This window comes from Canis aureus, chromosome 32 (assembly GCF_053574225.1).
Source record: "Canis aureus isolate CA01 chromosome 32, VMU_Caureus_v.1.0, whole genome shotgun sequence".
NCBI classification, from domain to species: Eukaryota; Metazoa; Chordata; class Mammalia; order Carnivora; family Canidae; genus Canis; species Canis aureus.
In genome coordinates, this window is record NC_135642.1 from 41,354,466 (window position 1) to 41,377,386 (window position 22,921).

Sequence of the window (22,921 nt, forward strand, 5' to 3'; positions counted from 1 at the left end):
GGATCACACCCCAGGCCGAAGGCGGTGCTGAACCACTGCGCCACCGGGCCTGCCCTGACCTCCTCTTTAGATTCAATTAATTTGCTAGTGGCTCACAAAACTTAGGGAAACGAGTTTACCAGTTTATTAAAGGATATGACCCAGGATATGAATCAATAGCTAGTGAAGAGATACATAGGTCAGGGTGCCAAACAAAGGAGCTTCTATACTCATGGATCTTGGAGCCTGGCTTATTGACATATGGGAGTGTTCTGGTTCCCCAAGCATTGGAAGCTCTCCAAAAAGGCCAAAAAGCTGTCCTCATGGTCTTTTGGGTTGTTTTTGTTTTTTGGGTTTTTTTAAGATTTATTTATTCTAAGAGAGAGCACATGAGTAGGGAGGAACAGAGGGAAAAGGACAGACTCCCCACTGATCATGGAGCCGATTGTGGAGGTGATCCCACAACTGTAAGATCATAACATAAGCCAAAACCAAGAGTCAGATGCTCAACCAACTGAGCTATCCCAAGCAGCCCTGTCGTCTTGGGGTTTTATGGAGGCTTCATTACATAATACATTGTTGGATAACTCATTGACTATTGGCTGATTCAGTCTTCACCCCTCTTCCCTCCCTAGATGTGGTGGGAGTTGGGAGGGATATCCTAAGAGTTAAAACCCTTTAATCCTGTAGTTGTTCCTCCTGGCAACCAGCCCCCATCTTTGGGCAGGGTCCACAGTCCACCTTCATTAATAATAAGATACTCTACCTTTACATGGCACTGAAGCATTTTCAGGAACTGTGAAAAACAGATATATTTCTTAAAATATATTACAATATGTGTTAGGGAACATGCTAAATGCCTCCAGTATATTATCTCTTTTCATCTTTACATCAACACAGTAAAATGGGTTTGTATGTATGCTTAAGAAAAATGAGGTTTAAAAACATTAAGTCCACCTGTCTAGGATCCCACAACTAAATATGTATCAGAGCCAAGATATGAACCTAGCCTGTCCAACTGACAGACAAACAGATCTATTTAAACACTAGTAATACTGTGGATATATAGCTTCTATCCCCCACCCAAACTCAATTAACTTTAGTTCTCACCCACCTTATACTTTAGCATGTAAGTTGCTTTGCTCTTAAAATTCAATTCCCTCCTCCTAGGACCAAATCCTGTATATCTTTCAAGGCCCAATTTTAAATGCCACCACAGCTGCACCACTGTTGGCAGTATTCCAGCAGAAATAAATCTCTTTTTACCTCATTTTATATTTATCTCCTTTCTAGCACTATCTGCTTTCTCCTTTAATGTAATCATTGGATGCATACAGTTTCTTCCCTACTAAACTGTAAGGTCACCAGGAAAAGGATTTGTGCCTTTTATTATTTGTGTCCCTTATCTGTATGATTTATAACATTGACATGTAGCATTTCAGTAAACATTATTAATAAATAATGTATATTTATTCAGTTTAATTTTTGTCTTTATAACCGCATCCTTTTAAATCAATTTCTACAGCAGGGTTGTTGACTTGTAAATATTTGTGTGGATCTTATTTAAATATGAGTAGGGATTTTGAGCATATCTGTTTTAATCCTGCTGATGGAGAACACCTGGGTAAATAAAATCTTAAAAAAAAATCCTGCTGATGGGATTAATATTTATGAATATCTAAGAAATGGAAAATAGTTTTAGAATTAATTAGATGGAGACTCCCTTCTTACACTGACATCAATAAAAGTACCTAAATTTGCATGAAAATTTCAAGAAAATTCAAGATATCTGGGAGTCATTTCCATGTTCAATAAACATTTTGATTTCTTCTTTTAGAAGTTAAACAATGTGGATTATAATATGGAAGATGATCCCATAAGTAGGCAACAAATAAATTCTTGTTTCTGTCACATACACCTTGAAGGAAAATAGCGTGTATCTGCCAAGTCTTAAAATTCACATCACAATTTCACAAAGCAATCTTTTGTTTTTTTATAGTACATAGCAATGAAACATGCCACTTCAAACAAATGATATGTTAAACAGAGTAGCTAAGATCTATTAGCAAGATCATTTTTTTCTGTTTCAGAAAATCATAGAATTTGAGAATTGCAAGTTCTGTTTATACAGTGATTGTCGTAAAACTAACCCTTACCATTTTCCAGTGATAGAGCATTCTTTTTCATAAGACATCCCATTCTACTGTTATGAATAGAACTTTATGTTTAAAAAATTATTCCTTACTTTAAACTAAAATCTTTTAAAAATCTCTGTTTTTTAGGGCTTCTTGTATTTTGGGCCTTTAGAATCTGTAGAAACCTTTAGTTTGTTTTTTTTGTTTTTTTGTTTTTTTTTTAATATTCTATTTATTCATGAGAGACAGGGAGAGAGAGGCAGAGACACAGGCAGAGGGGAAAGCAGGCTCCCCTCAGGGAGCCCTACGCGGAACTCGATCCCAGCACCCTGGGATCACTCCCTGAGCTGATCACTGAGCCACCCAGGTGTCCCAAAACCTTAAGAGTTTTAACACTAATTCTGATGTGGGGCATCCAGCAGAATGAAAGCATAGGCTCTGGGGCTCTAGCTATTTCTTTATACGAGTCTTCTAAAAGCAGATGTTTATAAATCAGGTTGTGGCAGTATAAGAGGATGCTAAGCCTAAATTATCACCACTATATAACATTATTCCTCTACTTTACTTTTCTTAATTCAGTATCATTATATTTTAAATTTGGAAATAGTGGTGAAATTGTGTTAGTTTGAGAAAGGGGGAAGAAATCTGTCTTTTCCCTATGCCTCTCACTTACAAGCTTCCATGAAATATGCCTACTCTGTTGAGAGACACCATTGGGAACAACCAGTGCACAGCTTTGAACTCATTGTAACTGCCACAGATTTTTCAGTGGCTCCTTTATGTGATAGATTACTCTCAGGAGCAAATAATTTGCAGCTCTTCCCATGTTCTGTTAGAGTTTTTATTTTTAATAAAGTGCTATGATTAATAGCCTAATGTAATTGTTGTTTCCCTGTTGAGTGTAAATGCTTCATTTTAATGTCTTTAATCTGAAGGAACAGTTGTTTTATTGGACTCTTGTTGTTTTTCTTGCTTCGCAAGGTTTTTTGATTGCTTTCTTTGGGCTATTTATAGTGGAAGGAGGAAATGAACTTCTCTATCAGAATTGTGTGAGTAAGACCCAATAGAGAAATGTTAAGGATGAATACTGACATACTTGAACATTCATAAATATATTTTTATGATAATTTTGGAATGGGACAAGCATTTATTACAATTCTGATTGATTTTCCAGTGGCAATTATGAAAATACCTTGTCTCTTTAGACTACTGGTATTCTGATGATATTACATTACAGATGCTTGCTGAAATGCCAGGGTACTTTCACTAAGTTGTTCTTTGTTTTTGTTGTTGTTGTTTGTTTGTTTCTTGCAAATTAGATTTAAATTATAAAGTAAGACAAGAGGTAGAAAAAAATCATTGGAAAGTTGAGAAATTGTGCATTGAGTTTTTATAAGAATCTGGTGCCCCACTCATCGATAGACAGTTGTTTGTTGTTCTTGCTCTTGAAGTGGTGATACTCTTCAGTCTGGTCATTCCTGCATCCACTCTCAGAAGCCTGACTGGGAGCAGAAGTGTAGAAAACACTTTTGTGTTACCACAGAGCAATTTTCCTTTTGTTCAGAAATCCAGAGTTTCAGGTTAGGCTTCTTTGGCACTAAACATTGGGTACTTCTTTAGCCCTAATCAGAAGCCAGCTACATTTGTTAATAGTGTAGTGGAATAAGAATTCAAAACTAATAAGAAAATCTGAAAGCTTGTCTTGTAAAATTGAGTGTTGAATGCATGTAAACTTTTCTTTGAAAAATAAGTTGGGTGAAACTTTTACAAAATGGAGAAAGACAGTTCAAGATTAATTTGGCAGCTGAGAATTCCACCACTGAACCACCCATGCACCGATTGTTCAAGATTAATTTGGAAGTTGAATAGCATATGTATACTTACATATACACAGATATCATTCTGACCTTGTTTGGCTAATAAGGGTATTACTTTTACTTTGTCTAAGAATCTAGAGAAAGCTGCTTATTTTTGCATAGTTAAAAGTCTTTATTTTCATGTAAACTAAGTTCTCTTTAGAAATTCAGCTTCAAAAATTTGTTTATGATATAAATTCATATTTTAAAGTCTTTCATATCCCTACAGTTATATATTTTTGTTCTTAAGTCTTTTCTTAGTTTTTATTTATTCAGTCACTGAATGAACATTTATCAAATGTATAGTAGATATTAGTTTCTACAAAGGAAACAAATGAACATAGCACTTTAAGTGAAAATAAATGTTTTTTCTAATGAATAGAGCTTAGAAATGTTTTTAATACAATGGTTTTTTATTACAGTGGTACTTCTTTGAAAGAGTATTTTAAATTATCGTAATATCTTAGGAGTACTAGAAACTTATATTCTGGCCCTGACAGAGGAACTAGTACTAGACTAGCCCTCTTGATGTAAACAGCTAGAAAATTGGACAGAATACATGTAGTAAGTATTTTTAGATATTTAAGAATATGCAAGACCATAATCCCTAACAGAAGGGAAACAAATGAGATGAGCCCAACAGTCACCCCATCTTTCTGCCTGGAAGCACTTTTCAGACTGCAGGACTGAGTTGAGAGAAGGGAACAGACAGCTTTGCAGTCTCGATAAGCTAAGGAGACAGATCAGAATCTAGGGTGAGGGAATTGGAATTTGTGGAGCAGCCTTTTGGAGAGAAATGAAACGTGCAGAGAAGCTCAAGAAAGCTGTGGGAACCCTTTCCCACTCAGTCTTTTACTGAATACTAAGCTGCACGTATACGGAGCAAGAGTCCACAAGTTTAGCAAAGAACATCTAAGGAAAGAACAATTACTGAAGAGCTGGAAAACTCGAGCATACACAGGGCTGGGAAATATCTATATTCCACCCAATCACAGTAGAGAGAGCTTGTTGAACACCCCAGGTCTCCAGCGCAGACCTCAGAAAGGCTGTATTTTGAGAGTAGGTCTAATATGTATCTAGATGCAAGGCTTCTCTAGAACCACCATTAACAGTTTAAAACAACCCTTGGAAGGAACACGTTGATCTGTGAGGTCTTCATCCACTTGTTGGTTACCTCTGAGCCCAAGCCTTTCTGATATAGTTTCTCCTAAGTATAAACCTCTTGTCCCCAGGAGTGCGATGGAGAGTTAATAGCTCCCAGTTCCTGTCCCCCACATCATCCCTGTCTCCTGAGTGCTGCCACTTTCTCATGGTCAGTTGGTTTGAGTCTCATCAGTCGACCCTCTTGGAGTACCTGGTTCAGCTCTGCTCCATTAATCTACTTTCTTTTTGCATGTATTTTGGGTTGGTATTACAGATATCTCTTAGTTTTGTCCGAAGTGGAATTTGTGTTCGTATTTCTTGTCGTGTTTGTTGATTAGGGGTATTTATAAAGTGGTGTACCCAGCAATGTATTTGGCCCTCTCTCCTAAAACTGAAGCCAAAAATAGGTTTCAGAACACTATTTGGCATCATCTCTGAAGCATTCAAATAAACAAACCTTTGGCTCAGCGTTTCACTTCTAAGAATTCATCTTACAGAATTATTTGCACATGTGCACAGAGATACATGTATAGGAAAATTTTCAGAAACATTGCCCATAGCGGCCAAAATAAATGAATAATGGAATTAGCCTACATGTAAGTAACAGTAAGGGGATGACTGAATAAATTATGTATGTTTGTATTATAGAATAGTATGCAGCAGTTAGGAATGATGAGGTTTGTTTATATATACTGACATGGGAAGCTCTTAAAGACATATTACACCATAGAGCAGTTTGCAGAACAATATTTTTGGTATCATTTTATTCTCATATTTGTGTGTGTGTGTATATATATATGTACATATATATATATGAATAATTGAAAAGGAAAATATTTGGAAGAATGGAAATCAAACCTGTAAGAGTGGTATTTTAGAAATGATGAAAAGTAGAACTTTAATCTTTTTGCATTGTATACTTCTGTATTGTATGAATTATTTTATAACAAGTTCATTACATTTTGTTTTTTTTTTAAAGATTTTATTCATTTATTCATGAGAGACACAGAGAGAGAGGCAGAGACACAGGCAAAGGGAGAAGAAGGCTCCATGCAGGGAGCTGGACGTGGGACTCGATCCTGGGTCTCCAGGATCACACTCTGGGCCAAAGGTGGCGCTAAACTGCTGAGCCACCCGGGCTGCCCCTACATTTTGGTTTTTAAATAAAAATATGAAATAGACTGCCTCCAGAAGTAGTTGAACAATGGTTTTCAGACAGAGGCTCTTAAAGAACTCTGCTAGACACTATCTCAGGTATCATTAAGGATTGCTCAAACTGGATTATTTGGGGAAAAGAGATTTCATGATCATAGAGGAATGGGAAATTCTAGGTTAACAAACTGAACAGGTTTTTCTCCTATAGAATTACTGGGAATCTTTAACATGCTAAAAAGTGTGGCAGATCTGTATGATCTCACAAATATGATTGTTCTCTCTTTTTTATAATACACTTGTTAACATCTCTCAAAAGAAATGCTCTGTGGAGCTGTACTTTTGTTGACATTGCTGTTATGTTTAAAGCAATAAGCACCATGTTAATATGATTCAGTTTTGAGCAGTGAATTCTGAATAATGCTGCTATGCATGTTCCTGGGGAATACCAATTTAGTAAATTCTTTTATGCAAGGAAATGAAGATCTAGAAAGATTAGACATTTTTCCCAAGATAACTTCAGAATCTTCTGAACTCCTTCAATAGGCGAGAAAGAAATTTTAAAACTAATATGTTTTCAAAGAAAGATTATGAAGAAGGAACAAAATTTGGACTTCAGAAGAAAACTTACACGTGATACAGCTCACTTGGCTGGTGTGAGTGGATGTCAGATTAGGATAACTGGATCCACTTAACTGAGGGCAAAATGCCCAGCACAGAATTTAATGATCTCTACCTAGAAACTATTTTACATGCATAGATGTATTGGTTAAACTCATAGTTACTAAACTACTAAAAGTGACACTTCATCTATCACAAATCTTATGTATCATTAAAACCGGATCTATCAGCCACAGTAGAGCTGGTTTGAAAGTGATTTCTCAGAAAAATGAAAAGAGTTCTGATGGTTTCCTCAAGGAGCATACTACATCAGGAGGAACATAGTCCTTCTTCAGGGTCCCACACAGGTCACTTCAATTAGTTCCACTTCAGAGCCTATTGAGGTCATTAGGTTTCGGTGAAAGTGCCAGCATGAAGCTGCTGCCAAGTGTTTGGGCACAGGTCAAAGCTAATAGCATTTTCAGTGTGTGAATTTTGAAAGTTTAATACCTTTTCTCAAACATATTTCCCAGTTGCCTTTGACTTGAGTCAGATTTATGTGGTGCTTATTGCTCTAAATATAGTAGCAGTGTGAACATAGGTACGGAAGCTGAACAATCCATCTTTGTTCAATAACCAGGCAAACCTCAAGCACAGCATGTAGGACCTTGACCACTGAACTGAGGTGTTTGGACTTCATCCTGTAAATAGTTTTGGGGAGTGATGGGTTCAGATCTTTTATTTTCAGGAGTGAACTTTGGGGGCAGAAGGGAAAGGAAGCAGCATAACTCAATATAGTCAGACTTCTTTTAAAAAAAAAAAAGATTTCAGTTACGCTTTGGGACCCTTGATAACTAATTGGTATGTAAAATCATTGAGTAATTTCTGGATACTTTTGCAAAGACTTCAGATAGGTTGGTTATAAGCTCAGGTGTTTTGAGTCACGGGGATGTCCTTGGATTCTGTAACTATTGCTGTTGTACCTCTATTTTAACTATACACTGGAGAAAGTATGTTGAATAGTTCCAGCTAGCCAGGTGAAGCCATTTCATTTTTTTAATGATTTTATTGAAGTGTGATTTACATACCATAAAATGCATGCATTGTAAGTGTATACTTCTGTAATTTTTAGCAAATTTATAGAGCTGTGTAGTCATCATTACAATATAGAGACAAAACATTTCCATCCCCCCAAATTTGCTTATATCTGCTTGCAGTCAATATCTACTCTTGTCCCTAGCCACAGATAATCAATGATTTACTTTCTGTCACTTATAAAAGTGCCTTTTGCAGTTCTTTTACATAAAAATGGAATCATATAATATGTAGTCTTCTACAACTGGATCATTCGTTGCATGTTTTTGAAATCATCCACATTGTGGTATATATCAGTATTTCCTGTCTTTCTATTGCTTAATAATATCTTTTATAGAGCTATACCTCATTGTGTTTACCTATTTACCAGTGGGTGAACACGTGGATTGTTTCTAATTTTTAAGTATTATAAATAATGATATTGTGAACATTTGTGTACAAATCTTTATTTGGACATTTGTTTCCATTTCTCTTGGGTAGATTCCTAGGAGTAAAATTTCTGGGTTGTATGCTAAGTCTGTGTTTAACTTTTTAAGAAAGTACCAGTAAAATTCTCTGTTTAGAGCTGACATCATCTTATATATAGAAAATCATAAAGAATGTGCAAATAAAGTCAATATCTGTATACAAAAATCAAAATAATTTGCTTTATAGTAGCATCAAAAAGAATAAAGTACTTAGGATTAAATTAACCAAAGAAATACAGAACTTATGCTCTGAAAACATAGAGCATTTTTGAAAGAAATTAAAGATCTAAATAATAAAAGGAGACAATTTGTGTTCATCAGTTGAAAGACTTAATACATTCCCACCAACAATGTGTGAAGATTCCAGTTCTTCAGTTCCCTCACTAACACTTTAGTACTGTGTTGGTACAATACTCAGAAGCCTTTTTGATTATAGCCATTCTAGTGAGTGTATAGTAGTGTGTCGTTATGGTTTTAATTTACATTTCCCTAATGACTAATGATGTAATAATTTTCATGTGTTTATTAGCTGTTCTTATGTTTTCTTTGGCAAAACATCGAAGTCTTTGCCCACTTTTAAATTGATTTATAAGAGTTCATTATATATTCTGGTCCTGAACATATATTCTGAATTATATGTTCAAGTCCTTTATCAGATGTATGATCCAGAAATATTTTCTGCCAGCCTGTGGCTTGTCTTGTCATTTACTTAGTTGTGTTTTTCTTAAAGTGCAGACGTTTTTATTTTTAATAGAATGCAGTTTATCAGGTTTTTTCTTTTATATCTTGTGCTTTTGTCATCATGTTTAAGAATGCTTTTTCTAACCCAAGACAGGAAGACTTCCTCCTCTATTTTCTTCTAGAAGTTTTAATTCTTCCATTAAGTCTATAAGGCATTTTGAGTTAATTTTTGTATGTGGAGCTAAGTAAAGATCTAAGTTCATTACTTTGCATATAGGTACAGAGTTGTACTAGCACCAGTTGTTGAAAAGACTCTTCTTCTGACTTAAAATTTCTTGATGCTTTGGCCAAAAACCTGTGGACCACAAACTTAAGGGTTTATTTATAGACTCTCAGTTCTCTTCCATTAATCTATGTGCCTATTCCTATGCCAATACCGGACTCTCTTGATTCCTGGAGCTTTATTATAAGTTTTGAAATTGGATAATGCAAGTCCTCCAACCTTTTCTTTTTCAGAATTGATTTGGCTCTTCAAGGTCTTTTGCATTTCTGTTATATTTTAGGAGCAGATTGTCATATTAATGACATTGTCATCTAATCCATGAGCATTTATTTAGATCTTCTTTTCATTTAAGTATTTTTATTTAGATGTTTAATTTCTCTCCAGCAATGTGTTATAGTTTTCAGAGTACAAATCTTACACTTCTTTTGTTAAATTTATTCCTAAATATTTTGTTCTTTTTTGATACTATAAGTGGAGTTGTAGTCTTAATTTCATCTTTGGGTTATTGATTCCTAGTATATAGAAATAGAATTGGGGCCTCTGGGTGGCTTAGTCAGTTAAGCACCTGCCTTCAGCTCAGGTCATGATCTCAGGGTCCTGGGGTCGAGTCCTGCATCAGGCTCCCTGCCCCACAGGGAATCTGCTTTTCCCTCTGACCCTTACCCCACTCATTCTCTCTCTCTCTTGCTTGTTCTCTCAAATAAATAAAATCTTAAAAAAAAATAGAGTTGTTTTTTGTATATTGACTCTGCATTCTATGACCTTGTTAAACTTATTAATTTTAGTAGCTTTTTTTGTAGATTATTAGTTTTTTCTACACAAATATAATTAGGTCACCCACAAATAAAAACAGTATTCCCTCTTCCTTTCCAATCTTTATTTATTTATAATCTTTTTCTTGCCTTCCTGCATTGGCTAGAACTTTAAGTACAAAGCTTTTTTAATATAAGAAATGAGAGCTGATACCCTTATCTTGTATCCAAGCTTAGGGGAAAAGCATTTACTTTTTAACCATTCAGTATAATTTTCACTGTAGGTTTTTCAAGATGAGGAACTTCTATTCCTAGTATGTTGAGAGTTTTTACCATGAATAAGTAGGTGTTTGATTTTGTCACATGCTGCTTCTGCATCTACTAAGCTGATCAGTTTCTCTTTTTTTTCTCTAATATGGTATAATACATTGATCTTTTATATATATATTAAACTAGTTTTGGATTCCTGTGATAAATCCTACTTGGTCATGATGTATAACCCTTCTAATATGCTACCAAATATGGTTTGCTAGTATCTCATTAAAAGGTATTGTATCTGTTATCATAAGGGTTATTTGTCTATAGTTTCTTTTCCTTTGGCTTTGATATTAGAGTAATATTAACCTCACAGAATGAGCTAGAAGTGTTTCTTTTCTATTTTCTGAAAGAGTTGTGAAGGATTAGTATTATTTCTTCTTTTAAATATTTGGTAGCATTTTTCCAATGAAGCTATCTGGACTCGGACTTGTCTATGTGGGAAGATTTTTGATTACTAGTTAAATGTCTGTATTTGTTATAGTTCTACCCAGATTTTGTGTTTCTTTGTAAGTAGGTTTGGTAAGTTTTGTCTTTCTGAGAATTTTTCTATTTCCTCTGATTTATGGGCACAAATTTGTTCATAGTTTTACTTCGTAACCTCCCAATCTGTATGGTTGGTTGTATTGTCCCTTCTTTGATTCTTGATTTAGGTAACTTGTATCTTCTATTAATTTCTTAATCTTAAAAAAATAATAATTTCTTAATCTTGTGTCTTTTTTTTTAAGTTGGCTAACATATTACTCAATTTAATTTCTCCCAGCTATATTGAGGTATGATTGAAAAATAAATGATAATATGTTTAAAGTGTACAACATGATGATTTGATATATGTATATTTTGTGAAAGAATTCCCACACTCAAGTTAACGAGTGAATTAAAATTCTCCTTCACTTTACAGGGTTACTTTGTGTGTGTGTATGTGAGAATGCTTAAGATCTATACTCTTCACTAAGTGGGAAATTGGGTAATTCATGTGAGACTTCTTTTCTGATAAAGAAATTTATTTCCCTTTAGGCTCTGCTTTAGCTGCTTCCCTTGTTTTTTAGTTTGTTGTGTTTTTATTTTCATTCAGTTAAAAATATTTTTTAAATTTTTCTTGTAATTTCTACTTTGATCCTTGGGTTACTCAGAAGCGGATTGTTTGATTTCCAAAAATTTGGGATTTCTCCATATTCTTTGAATTCATGTATTTTGGGGCTCTGTTATTAGACGTATACATACTTAAAATTGATACAAAGAAGAGATATACAATTCAGTGAAAATAACTGAGAATTTAATATTCTCTCAAAAAATGATTAAAACATTGAGACAAAGGTGTATAGAAGACTTAACTCTCTCAGCCACCTTGACCTAACTAATACAGAATCTCCAACTAAACTACAGATACAGATTTTTTTTCAAGCACCTACAAAACAATCTCCAAGATAGACCACATGCTGGGGCATAAAGCAAGTCTTAGGAAATTTTAAAAGACTGTATCCGTAGAAAGTATGTGCCTCATCACAACAGAATTAAATCAGATATCCACAGCAGGCCTGTTCTTTGTTGGGCTTGCTCTAGAAGTGGGAAATTCCTCAAGTCCGCGGTTCTCCTATAACAACCTGCTGCATGGGTACGCGTCCATCCTGGGCGCTTTACACGGCCTTTGTGGGACTTGGGGTGCATGGGGAACTGATGAAAACAAACAAAAAGACCTAGCTATGGCCATTGCCCTAAGTAATAGTTTTGTCTCTGATGCAAAACTTGTTTTTGCCAGCGCCCATGAAACAGGAATAGGCTGTCTTGTTAGCTCATAAGTAAGGGAAATCTCAGACCCTGCAGAGTTCCTGACAGTTTCCTTTAGTTTTTTGTTTTTTGGTTTTTTTTCCTTTAGTTTTTAAACATATTTTTAACAGCTGCCTTGAAGTCTTTGTTAAATCTAATATCCAAGGACCCCCTGAGACCTTTTGTATTGACCGCACTTTTTACATTAGCCTCTGGGTATAGGTTACACTTTGTTTCTTTGCATGTCTCTTCATTTTTTTTTGTTGTTGTTGATTATTGGATATTTTGTATAGCATATTGTAGCAACTGTGGGTTCTGACACCTCCTCTCCTCCCCCAGGGCTGTTATTTTGTTTGTGCAGCAGCTCACTTGAACTAAATCTTTGAGATCCATTTTCCCCACACTGTGTAACCATAGATGTCTCTGCTTACCTTTTATTTTTTCTTTGTTTTTATTTTTAATCCTCGCTTTCTAGGGTTAACCCTTGTGTGTGTATCAATTCGTGTTTAGCCAAGTATCAGTCAGAAGTTGTGCTCAACCACCTCAAGCCAGTAAGCCTTCTACTCTCAGCTGTTGGATCCTATGTTTTTTGGGGCATGCGTTCAAACTTGAGGCCATTTTTTAGTCAGCCTTAGCTTTTGCTTTCTGTGAGGCTCTCTCAGTTGTCCTGTGCATACATACATCGGTTCCAACAGCCAGGAATACGTGGGTCACCTGGACCTACTCTCGGCTCTGCCGCACCTACTCATGGCTTTCCGTCTTCCTGGAGACTTATCATCTTCTTAGTGTTTTTTCACCTTCCCAAACTCCCCGTAAGTCCTGCTAGTCTGTAGTCCGGTTTGCTCCCAAAAATGATCACAGCCTCAGAGTAGCAAAGACATTGACCCTTCCTGTTCACTTGCCACCAAGATTACCACTCTGACATTACTCCCCATCAGATGAGCCCTGCTGACAGCAGCAAAGCCTCCAGCTTCCAGGGCCTGCACTGCCCTGGTTGAGTAAACTACTCCAGCAGAGCTGGAGAGCATGGAACAGCCCTAGGCAAAAATGGCACATACTTGCTGTTTGCACCTAAATATGGTAATTTTCATGAATAAATGCTTCTTGGGTTGTTGTTTGGCCAGTTTCAACCTTTGACAGTTTTGTGCAGCTTTATAGTTGTTTTTTTTTGGGGGGGGGGGGAAGAGCATTTGTTGACGTCCACAAACCATAATGCTGGAAGTCTAAGTCCCAATCTAGAAGTATCATTTGCCATTGATCCTGGTATAACTTAACCCCCTATTTGATTATCTGGGCTCATACCTGCCCAAGTAGAACATGGAACAGCAGAAAAAGAACCAACTTGGGGGAAGTGGGTATAAAATACTAGGACCAGAAAGGACATAGATTTTACCCATAGTTAACTAGGAATCATTTACAATGGTCTGGTATTATTTACACTTTTACTCTAGGTATAACTGATAAAATACAACTGCAAAGCAAATTTTTATATAACATAATAAATGTTACTTGTATATACTTTGAGTCAGCTAGAAAGATTAAAATATTGTTGTACTTGATGAGATTCTAGTAACACTGGTCTTCATTGCAGTAACATTCTCCCTGAATTTTCTTCCACTTAGTAATTCAATAAATACACATTTATTGATTATCTAATGTATACACATGCACAATGAATGATGCCAACAGGAAGCAGATACAGATTTTGTCCTCAAGGAGCCTATAGGTTAGCATGATTAAGCGTGAACATGAAGAACAGAAGTGGGAAGTGCTGGATGCCATTAAAGACTTACAGATGCGTGCTCTAGAAGTTCCATAGGCTAATTGAAGTTTCCCTGCCTGACCAGTTCTTTCAGTTATCACCCTTTACTTCTGTCACCTGGTCCTTCCTGCTTACATACCCCTCCTGGTTGCCTTTACACTTACCTTCTTCTTTTTGTCACCTGTTCAAGCTAATTATGGTGATAACATGTACCTAGTGCTTCCACATGTACTTTTCCTACTGATATTCATGTGGTTCACATCAGCCTGGGACATGGGTGGGGAGTGTTTCCAGTTTATAGACAAGGAAACTGAGATCAGAGAAACTAAGTGACTTACCCAACTTCACATTATTAGGAAGTGGCAAAGTCAAGTTTTGAACACAAGGTCTTTGTACTTGAAATCCTGGGCTTTTTCCAGTATGCTGTACTGCCTCTCACATTACAAATTTCCTCTCCTCTCCAGCCAGCAGATAGTTAGGGAAAATTTAGCTTACTGAGTTCGGTCAGACTTGGAAGCAGTTTTTACTTAGTGTGTTTCTACACAGGCATAGAAATGAGGCAACAAAGCTAGACTGTTTGCAGGCTACTCCTTGAACTATTTCCCTCTAAGGGTTTTTCTTTTTTAGTGACTTAGTTTTACAATAATCAGGGATTCATATTTCCAGTTGCTTCTTACACATTTCTCTGGTGGATATTGGATCATTACTTTGGACATCGCATGTTCAGAATCAGGTTTGCTATCTCTCCCTCAGGCTCTAGCCTCTCTTAATGTTGCCGTAATCCGTGAATGATACCACCAACCACCTGTCCTCCCAAGCCAGAAACCTGAGAGTCCTTGAGTCCTTTCTAACCTTCACCCCAGCATCCAGTTTTGTCATTTGCATCCTCCCTCATGGGGTTGTTGTGTGAATAAACTGACACAGTATATGAAAAAGAACTCTGAACGCTGTGAAGGAGAAGTATTTTCTCTGATGCAGCACATCTCTTGAAGCATCAAAGATAAGAATAAGCCCTTACAGGCCATTCAGGTGTGACTTTCTTACAATAGTGACACTTGTACCAGTGGAGTGTGTGGACTTGTATCTTCTAGGACTGTGGCTGTGACTTCATAGTCTTACATTCTGATGGCACTCTGGACTCTTCAAAGTACTTTCTCATAAGGAGAGGAAAAGCGAGTAAGTGAGTTGCTGAAGGTGACACCGTTGATAAGTGGCACAGCAGGAGCAGAACTCCTTGTTGGCTAAACACAGAAACCTCTTAAACTAAAAACCAGAGTTGGTTTTAACACACCATCACTTACTGTCTGTGACCTAGGATGAGCGATTTAGCCCTATTTAAATGTCAGTCTCTACATACAGGACAGAAATAAAATGACGGTACTTTTCTCATAGGTTTGTAAGGATTCAGTGAGCCCATATCAAGAGCCAGAGTGCCACGTAGAAATGGTAGCTGTTGGATGACCCTTGCCTCTTCCCCACCTAAGTAGCCACGTTAGGTTGGTCTTCCTCTGTACTTTCCCTTAGAAAACTTACTCTATGTGGCTTAGTTATTTGACTGCCTCACTTTAGATTCCCTTACAGTTCACAGACCTTTCCTAGAGGTTGTTGACCTATGATTTCATTGAAAATTAGGTCCAGAATTTTCATGTTTTCCTCTCTGCCTCTCTTCTGATGATTTTCCCATTAAGGTTATGACACAACTCTGATGACCTTGTTTAGTTAAAAATTGTGAGACTATATTTATACCTTCAGGCCCCAAGATGGAGATTTTTGGTCCAATGTTAGGAAAATCCAAAGTGTCCAACAACAGAATGGACTGCCTATGACTACAAGTACACAAGCTTCCAGGCTTCAATGAGTAAAGCTTTGACTTGCCACTGCTTCACCCGTCCCCTCAAGTTCCTGAAGTCTGCAAGCCATGGCAATATATATTATAGAGGACTGTTAACAAACTACCTGATTATTGTGTTCTGGTTTGAGAATTTTTTATTCATGTTTCTATACTGTTGTAGTTAAATGAATTGAAAAAGATAGCAAATAAAATAGTAGTGAAGCGAGGAAGGCTATCAGACTTGCCTAGGAATTACCGAATTATAGAGAGCAGAGTTTAATATTAGACTACAGGGATGGCTGGGTGGCTCAGCAGTTGAGCGTCTGCCTTGGGCTCAGGGCATGATCCTGGAGTCCCGGGATCGAGTCCCACATGGGGCTCCCTGCATGGAGCCTGCATCTCCCTCTGCCTATGTCTCTGTGTCTTTCATGAATAAATAAAATTTTTTTAAAAATTAGACTACAGTTACAAATATGGCTCTTGAGAGTCTCCTGCAGAGCTGAAGACCCCAGCTCTGCAGGAAGCTCATGGTGAGAGTAACTGAGTTCATCCTTATTACATATTATTCCATATTTGATACAGTAGCTAAAAGAACTGAGGTTTTTCCTTGGTGATGATATTTCTATGTGCAAAGTTTGACAGATGTTGCATGCTGTTTTTACAATTAAAGAAAATTACTTGGTCACTGCTATGTCCTTCTGTGAGATGTTTTATTCTCAGCCGTCACCTCCCTGTGCCTGGCCCACAACCATTATAGCGACCAGAAAGTCTGCTTGCTCTACAGTGATACGTCTTGAATAGTGCCCATTAGTTTTCAGTAGTTAACCCTGGCCTGCATGTTAGCCTTCAGTTTAATGGCCTTTTTTATGTTCATTCATTTTATTTTATTTCCCATCGTGGTTTTGTTTATTTCTTTTTTGTTTTTTGTTTTTTCTGTTCTCTTTTTTAAAACCGTCGTGGTTTGCCCTTCATATTCCCCAATGTTTGCACATGACAAGATGTTGCCATCCCAACATTACCTCCCACTTCACTGACCAGTGCCACTACTGACCATCTAGCACCAGCCACAACGGGACCACTACCTTCAGCTCCTCGGGATGTCGTGGCCTCCCTCGTCTCTACCCGCTTCATCAAATTGACATGGCGGACACCTGCATCGGATCCCCATGGAGACAACCTTACCTACTCTGTCTTCTACACCAAGGAGGGTATTGCTAGGTAAGTGTCCATATGTGTGGAGCCAGTTGGCTGCATCCTGGTCTATCTCAGGCCAGTTATACCCACTCTGGCTCTTTGTTGTGCAGAATCTGTACTTCAGATTTTCAGTCCAGAAAATATGACCACCACAATGCATATTTCTCAGTTGCAGGTCATTAAATTTTATCCCAATCAGACTGAAGTCCTGGTATTCTTTCCTGGCCCTCGGGAATGACATGGGAAAAGGACAGATAGAGCTATTTAGGTAGAAGAATTAAGATATAACTAAGGCTACTCTTTTTTTATAAGGTTCAGTCAGCACAACCTATAGGACATGGCTTAGAACATTCAGATTCTAGGGGCACCTGGGTGACTCAGTGGGTTAAGGGTCTGCCTTCGGCTTAGGTCATGATCCTGGGTCCTGGGATCAAGCCCCACATCAGACTCCCTGCTCAGCGGGCAGGCCGCTTCTCCCTCTCTCTCTGCCCTTCTACCAATTTGTGTGTTCTCTCTCTCAAATAAATAAAATCTTAAAAAAAAAAAATTGAGATTCTAGAAATTAAGGTAGACTTAATTTAGAGAAGTAATCTTAAATGAATATTTGCCTGCACCCTTATGTGGATGTGGGCTGCTGAGCCCCACAGGGGGTCCCCGTCCCCTTAATGACACAAGAGTCATTAGTAGCTAATTTTCTTAAAACTGCATTCTCATCAAGTTCCTCTCTATCTCCACCTCTTTCAGGCGTTCACATTGCTTCTTCATTGCTTATAGAAGATTGTCCAGAATCCCCAGGCCACTTTACTTATAGTCCAGCTTTTATTTTATCTGTCCAACCTTACTTGTCTCTCCTCCCAGTTTAACTCACTTTCTAAGGAAGCCAATCTAATTGCTGTCACTGTGCCACCTTTCTTCAAGTGTGTTCTCTTCAGTCATTTCCCCCTTTCCCACCTGAAGCTGGTCAGTTCGTTCTTGTGGTCCAGATTAAGCCCCATGAAGCCCTCAAGCATTTTGCTTTACCTTTTTCAGCATTTACAGCCTTTCCCTTATATGCGTTTGTGGCACTAATATTGGCACTTAATTATGATAACACATGATCTTATACTGCAATAAGTCGTACTCTTCTGCTACTTTATGTGTATTGTGTTGTTTTCCCAACCCAATTATAAAACTTTTGGGAGGAACTATGCCATGTGCTATGTATTCTTAGCATTGCCAAGCAGATTTCTTCATTTACACCAAAACAAGAAAGCTAAAATTTTCTGTTTTGGTTAGGGCTCTCACTCATGAAGTAAATCTTGCGTCTCTACCAGGGAGCTTACATCTGATACATTTTTTTTTTAAGATTTTATTTATTTATTCATGAGAGACACCGAGAGAGAGGCAGAGACACAGGCAGAGAGAGAGAAGCAGGCTCCATGCAGGGAGCACCACGTGGGACTCGATCCCGGGACCCCAGGATCACGCCCTGGGCCTAAGGCAGATGCTCAACCCTTAAGGCACCCAGGCATCCCTACATTTGTATTTAATAACTAGACTGTCAAGTTCCACACATATAGAAACCTTCATCAAAACCACTTGATTTAACACTCTTTAGAAGTGTATGTGACCTCATTTGAGCCAGATAGATGGAGCTACTCATAGAATAACGTTTTTCTGAACATTGTACAAGATGTTTTGGGAATTATAAACAGTTCTAGACACAAAAAGGCAAGACATTACTACCAGGTGGCATCTGTGTTAAAATGTCTCCAGTAGTCTTTCATATCTCATTGCTAATTTCATAGTGTTTCACAAAAGGAAAAGACATTCAGTAATTCCTCAGAATAACAAACCTCTTTTCACTATGGGTCCTTTGTCCTTGCTGTTTCTTCTACCAGAAATGCATTTCTCTCACAAACAGGTGTTTCTGGGTTCTTATCTGTCACCTTCAAATGATGCCTCCCTAGGCCTTCCATGAATACCCACCCAACTTGGCCCCCTTCACCCTTGTCACACAGTGTGTTCTGGAGCCAGTTTGTTCCCAAGCTAGTTTTTAAATTTTCAGGAAATTTTGCAGACCTGATGACCACTTGATAGCTCAAAACGGGGCATGGCATGAGTATTTATTGTGATAAGGGCTACAAACCGGAGCTGGTTATTAAACATTTACCAGGACACCACTGCTGTCATATGCTGTTTTGGTTTTTTTGCTTTTGTTTTGTTTTCAGAACACTTAACACTCTGAAGTCTCTTTTTATTAACCTATTTCTTATGTCTGCCTTATTCAACAGAGTATCACCAGCATCTGGAATAGGGCCTGACATACAATAGCACTAAATAATCACTTGTTAAGTGAATAAATTCATTTCAATCAATGGAGAAATAATAGCTTATTCAAGAAATCATGTTGAGATAATTAGCTCCATTTAGTGGAAAGAATGGAAGTTATATCTCTGTCTTATATCATGTATAACAATAAATTATAGACAGATTAATAGATTTTAAAGCTCATAAATGTATCAGGAGAAAATATAGAAACAACTTATCATTTGAGTATAAAAGGCCTTTTAATGAAAGACAGGAAATCCAGAAGCCACAACAGGAGACATCGACAAATTTTTTTATATAACACTGTAAAATTCCATGTGATAAAACATCATAAATAAAATCAAAACATCAAGTGGTGAGCTGGGAAAAAATATGTAACATTTATAAAACATTGTATTGTTACCCAATCTATATAAAGAGCTCCTATAAATCCTGAGAAAAAGACAAATATCACAAGAGGCAAATGGTACAAGTAGATGATTAGCAGAAGTTAAGGGAAGGCTCATTAAAGTTAAAAAATGTTTTTGCTATTGATCACAGTCTGGGAAATACAAAATAATACAAAAAGTGAAACTTTTTTACTTAAAAGGCTGGCAAAAATTTTAAGTTGATAATATCTAGTGTTAAGCAAGTTTAAATGCTGGGAAGAAATCCTCTCTAGGCTTTGGAGTAGTCTTTGGAGAAAGTGATTTAGCCGAATTTTTAAAAATCTTTTCAATGCACATCAATTCAACAATTACGTTTCCAGATGTTCTGTAGATAACAGATATACATATGCATAGGGCACCCATAAAAATGTTTATTGTAACATTATTTGTAAGAATGAAAAAAAAAGTAAACACCCACTGATGGACGAATGGGCACATAATTAACATCTGTATATTAAGTGTGATACATGAATTTTTTAATGACATCTATATATTTTTTATAAGGATTTTGTTTATTCATGAGAGGCACACAGAGAGAGGCAGAGACACAGGCAGAGGGAGAAGCAGACTCCCTCTGGGGAGCCCGATGTGGGACTCAAACCAAGGACCCCAGGATCATGCCCTGAACCAAAGGTAGATGCTCAACTGCTGAGCCACCCAGGTCTCCCAACATATCTGTATATTTTGATGTGCGTGTAAATACCTAAAGCAGTGATTCTCAGCTAGGGACAGTTTGCCCCCATCCCTCAGCAGACATTTGGCAATGTCTGGTGACATTTTTGGTTATTAAAACTCAGATGAGAGAGGATGCTTACTGGCATCCAATGAGTAGAAACCACAGATGCTGATAAATGTCCTGCAGTGTACAGGACAGCCCTTTACAACAAAGAATTATCCCACCCAAGAGCTCAATAGCACTAAAGTTTAGAAACCTGACATGAAGCTATCTGGTAGGATATAGGTCAGTATGTGCCACAGTTAGATGTCAGGGAAGGACAGGTTTTGAAGAGAGAGAAAAACTGGGATTTTTTGGATTTTTTAAAACTATATATACTTTTGTTTTTAATGAGAATCTGTCACTTCAATGTAAAATTAAATTGTCAGGCGGGAAGACAAGGCAAGTATATATAAAGGAAGAAGAGATGCAAGGAGGATCCAATTTAATATGTGTGTCTGGTGTTTGATGGATGGGAAAGTAAGAAAGCTAGTTTAACTGGCCCAGAGTTTTGGTCGGAATTAGTAAGAGATTATAATAAAGTGGCAGTTTGGAGCCAAATCTCATAACGCCAGTAAGAATTTGGACATAATCACTTGAGAAGGGACCATTTTAGACTCCTGAGCAGGTGTGCACTGTGATTTTATTAAATAGCTTTTCTTAGTTTATGAGCACTACATAAAGAGAAGAGGAGGAGAAATGAAGTCAGGGAGACAAATCTAGTTAATCTGGACATGTGGTAGGTATGGCCCGGACAAAGGCAAAAATAGTGATTTGGAATGGACAGAATAAATCTGGGGAATATTTCAAAGGAAGTTTCTTGGAGACTGTCATGTTTTTGTCATTTCATTTGTGAATGAAGTTTGTGATTTCTGAATACAGACCATGAAGTAGAAAGAACATGAAGTCAGAAGACTAGATCCTGCTTCCTTGTTTTGTAAACAGAACTTTTATTTAACCTTTATAAGCTTAAGTTTTCTCATAAAAAAAAAAAAATGAGGATGGGAACTTTTCTTCACAGACCAAAGAATTCAGTGTGAGGTTGGAATCCGCTGCCTGCATTTACAAAAAATCCTACTACCTGATTTGAAAAATCAACCACCAGGTGGCACTCTGTGACTGGGTCATGAGGTCTAATTCTCTTGGGTGCCAGAGATTTCAAATGGGCCTTCCTCTGCCTTTTCAAATATGAAATGTTTGCCCCCCTTTTTTTCTCCAGTTCCTTTAGTGTAAATGGGAGTACTTTTCTGATATTAGCCACTAAGTGGAAGATGCAGAGTAAGTTATTCCAGAAGTTAATAACATTTTAGAGATAGATGAAGCCTTAGGTATCTTAGTTGAGCCCAGGAGTCAGCAAACTACGGACCCTGCACCAAATCAGACGTTATTTTTATGACCCACGAGCTAAGAATATTTTTTATATTTTCAAATGGTTACCTTTTAATAGGTCATATAAGTAACTACTTAATATTCTCCATTTTGTCTCTTAGCTGGTAAATATTTACTGTCTGGCTCAGAAGCAGACTATACTCAGTGCGTAGACTGAGTATAGTGACTTGCCCACAGTCCCCTAGCAAGGTGTAGTAGCTTGCTAGAACTAGAATTGGAACTCTTTTTTAAAAAAATATTTTATTTATTTATTCATGAGAGACAGAGAGAGAGAGAGAGAGAGAGGCAGAGACACAGGCAGAGGGAGAAGCAGGCTCCATGCAGGGAGCCCGACGCGGGACTCGATCCCGGGTCTCCAGGATCAGGCCCTGGGCCAAAGGTGGCACTAAACTGCTGAACCACCGGGCTGCCCTAGAATTGGAACTCTTAATGCCTAGCCTAGCACTATCTTAATATAAAATGTACCTTTTTCTTTCTCCTTTGACTCTTAGCTGACACATTCTAACCGAAGTTCCATTGTAACCTCACACATTTACGTGACTTGTACTTTATAACTCACCCTGGATCTTGTCCTGAAGTCAAAAGTTTTTTTTCTAGACAGGCACTTGGTTCTGGGACCTTGGACCAATCTAGAGATAAAGCTTTTGCAGGTCCTGGGTATTTGTTTCATCTTAAGGAATCATACCTATTAGTGATTTTTTTTTTTTTTTACTTGTGCTTCTATAGAAATCTGTTCTATGTTTTTAGTTCTCTTCACTCATTTCTCCTGGTTTTTTTTTTCCTTTAACATAGGAATGAAAAAAGATATACATGATATTATTACTACACAGAGTTTATATAGAGAAGGCAAATTTCCATTCATGCATTCTGCACACATATCTGTGATGCTGCTTCCACGTATGAGCATTCTGCTAAGTTCTTCTGTAATATGGGAACATGAATGAGACACTCACTTCAATTTAAAGTAAAATAGTGCCCCCCAACTATCTTTCTCAAGATAATTTCAATTTTTTGTATACAGTCAGACTTTTTGTTTAAACTGTTATGTACAGAGTGAGCAAAACAGA

General features: G+C 37.3%; 1 protein-coding gene across 6 annotated transcripts in view; it reads left to right on the forward strand.

Moving 5' to 3' along the window:
• The window catches only part of NEO1 (neogenin 1), a 241,092-nt gene that overhangs the window by 166,582 nt on the left and 51,589 nt on the right, over positions 1 to 22,921 (forward strand). For 3 of the 6 annotated variants that reach the window (XM_077881799.1, XM_077881795.1, XM_077881798.1), the window contains exon 8: positions 16,877 to 17,036. In XM_077881799.1, coding sequence (XP_077737925.1) covers positions 16,877 to 17,036 — 160 coding nt within the window. Of the gene's footprint in view, positions 1 to 16,816; positions 17,037 to 22,921 lie in introns of all 6 variants that reach the window. The other 3 variants (XM_077881793.1, XM_077881796.1, XM_077881794.1) reach the window with 1 other exon arrangement.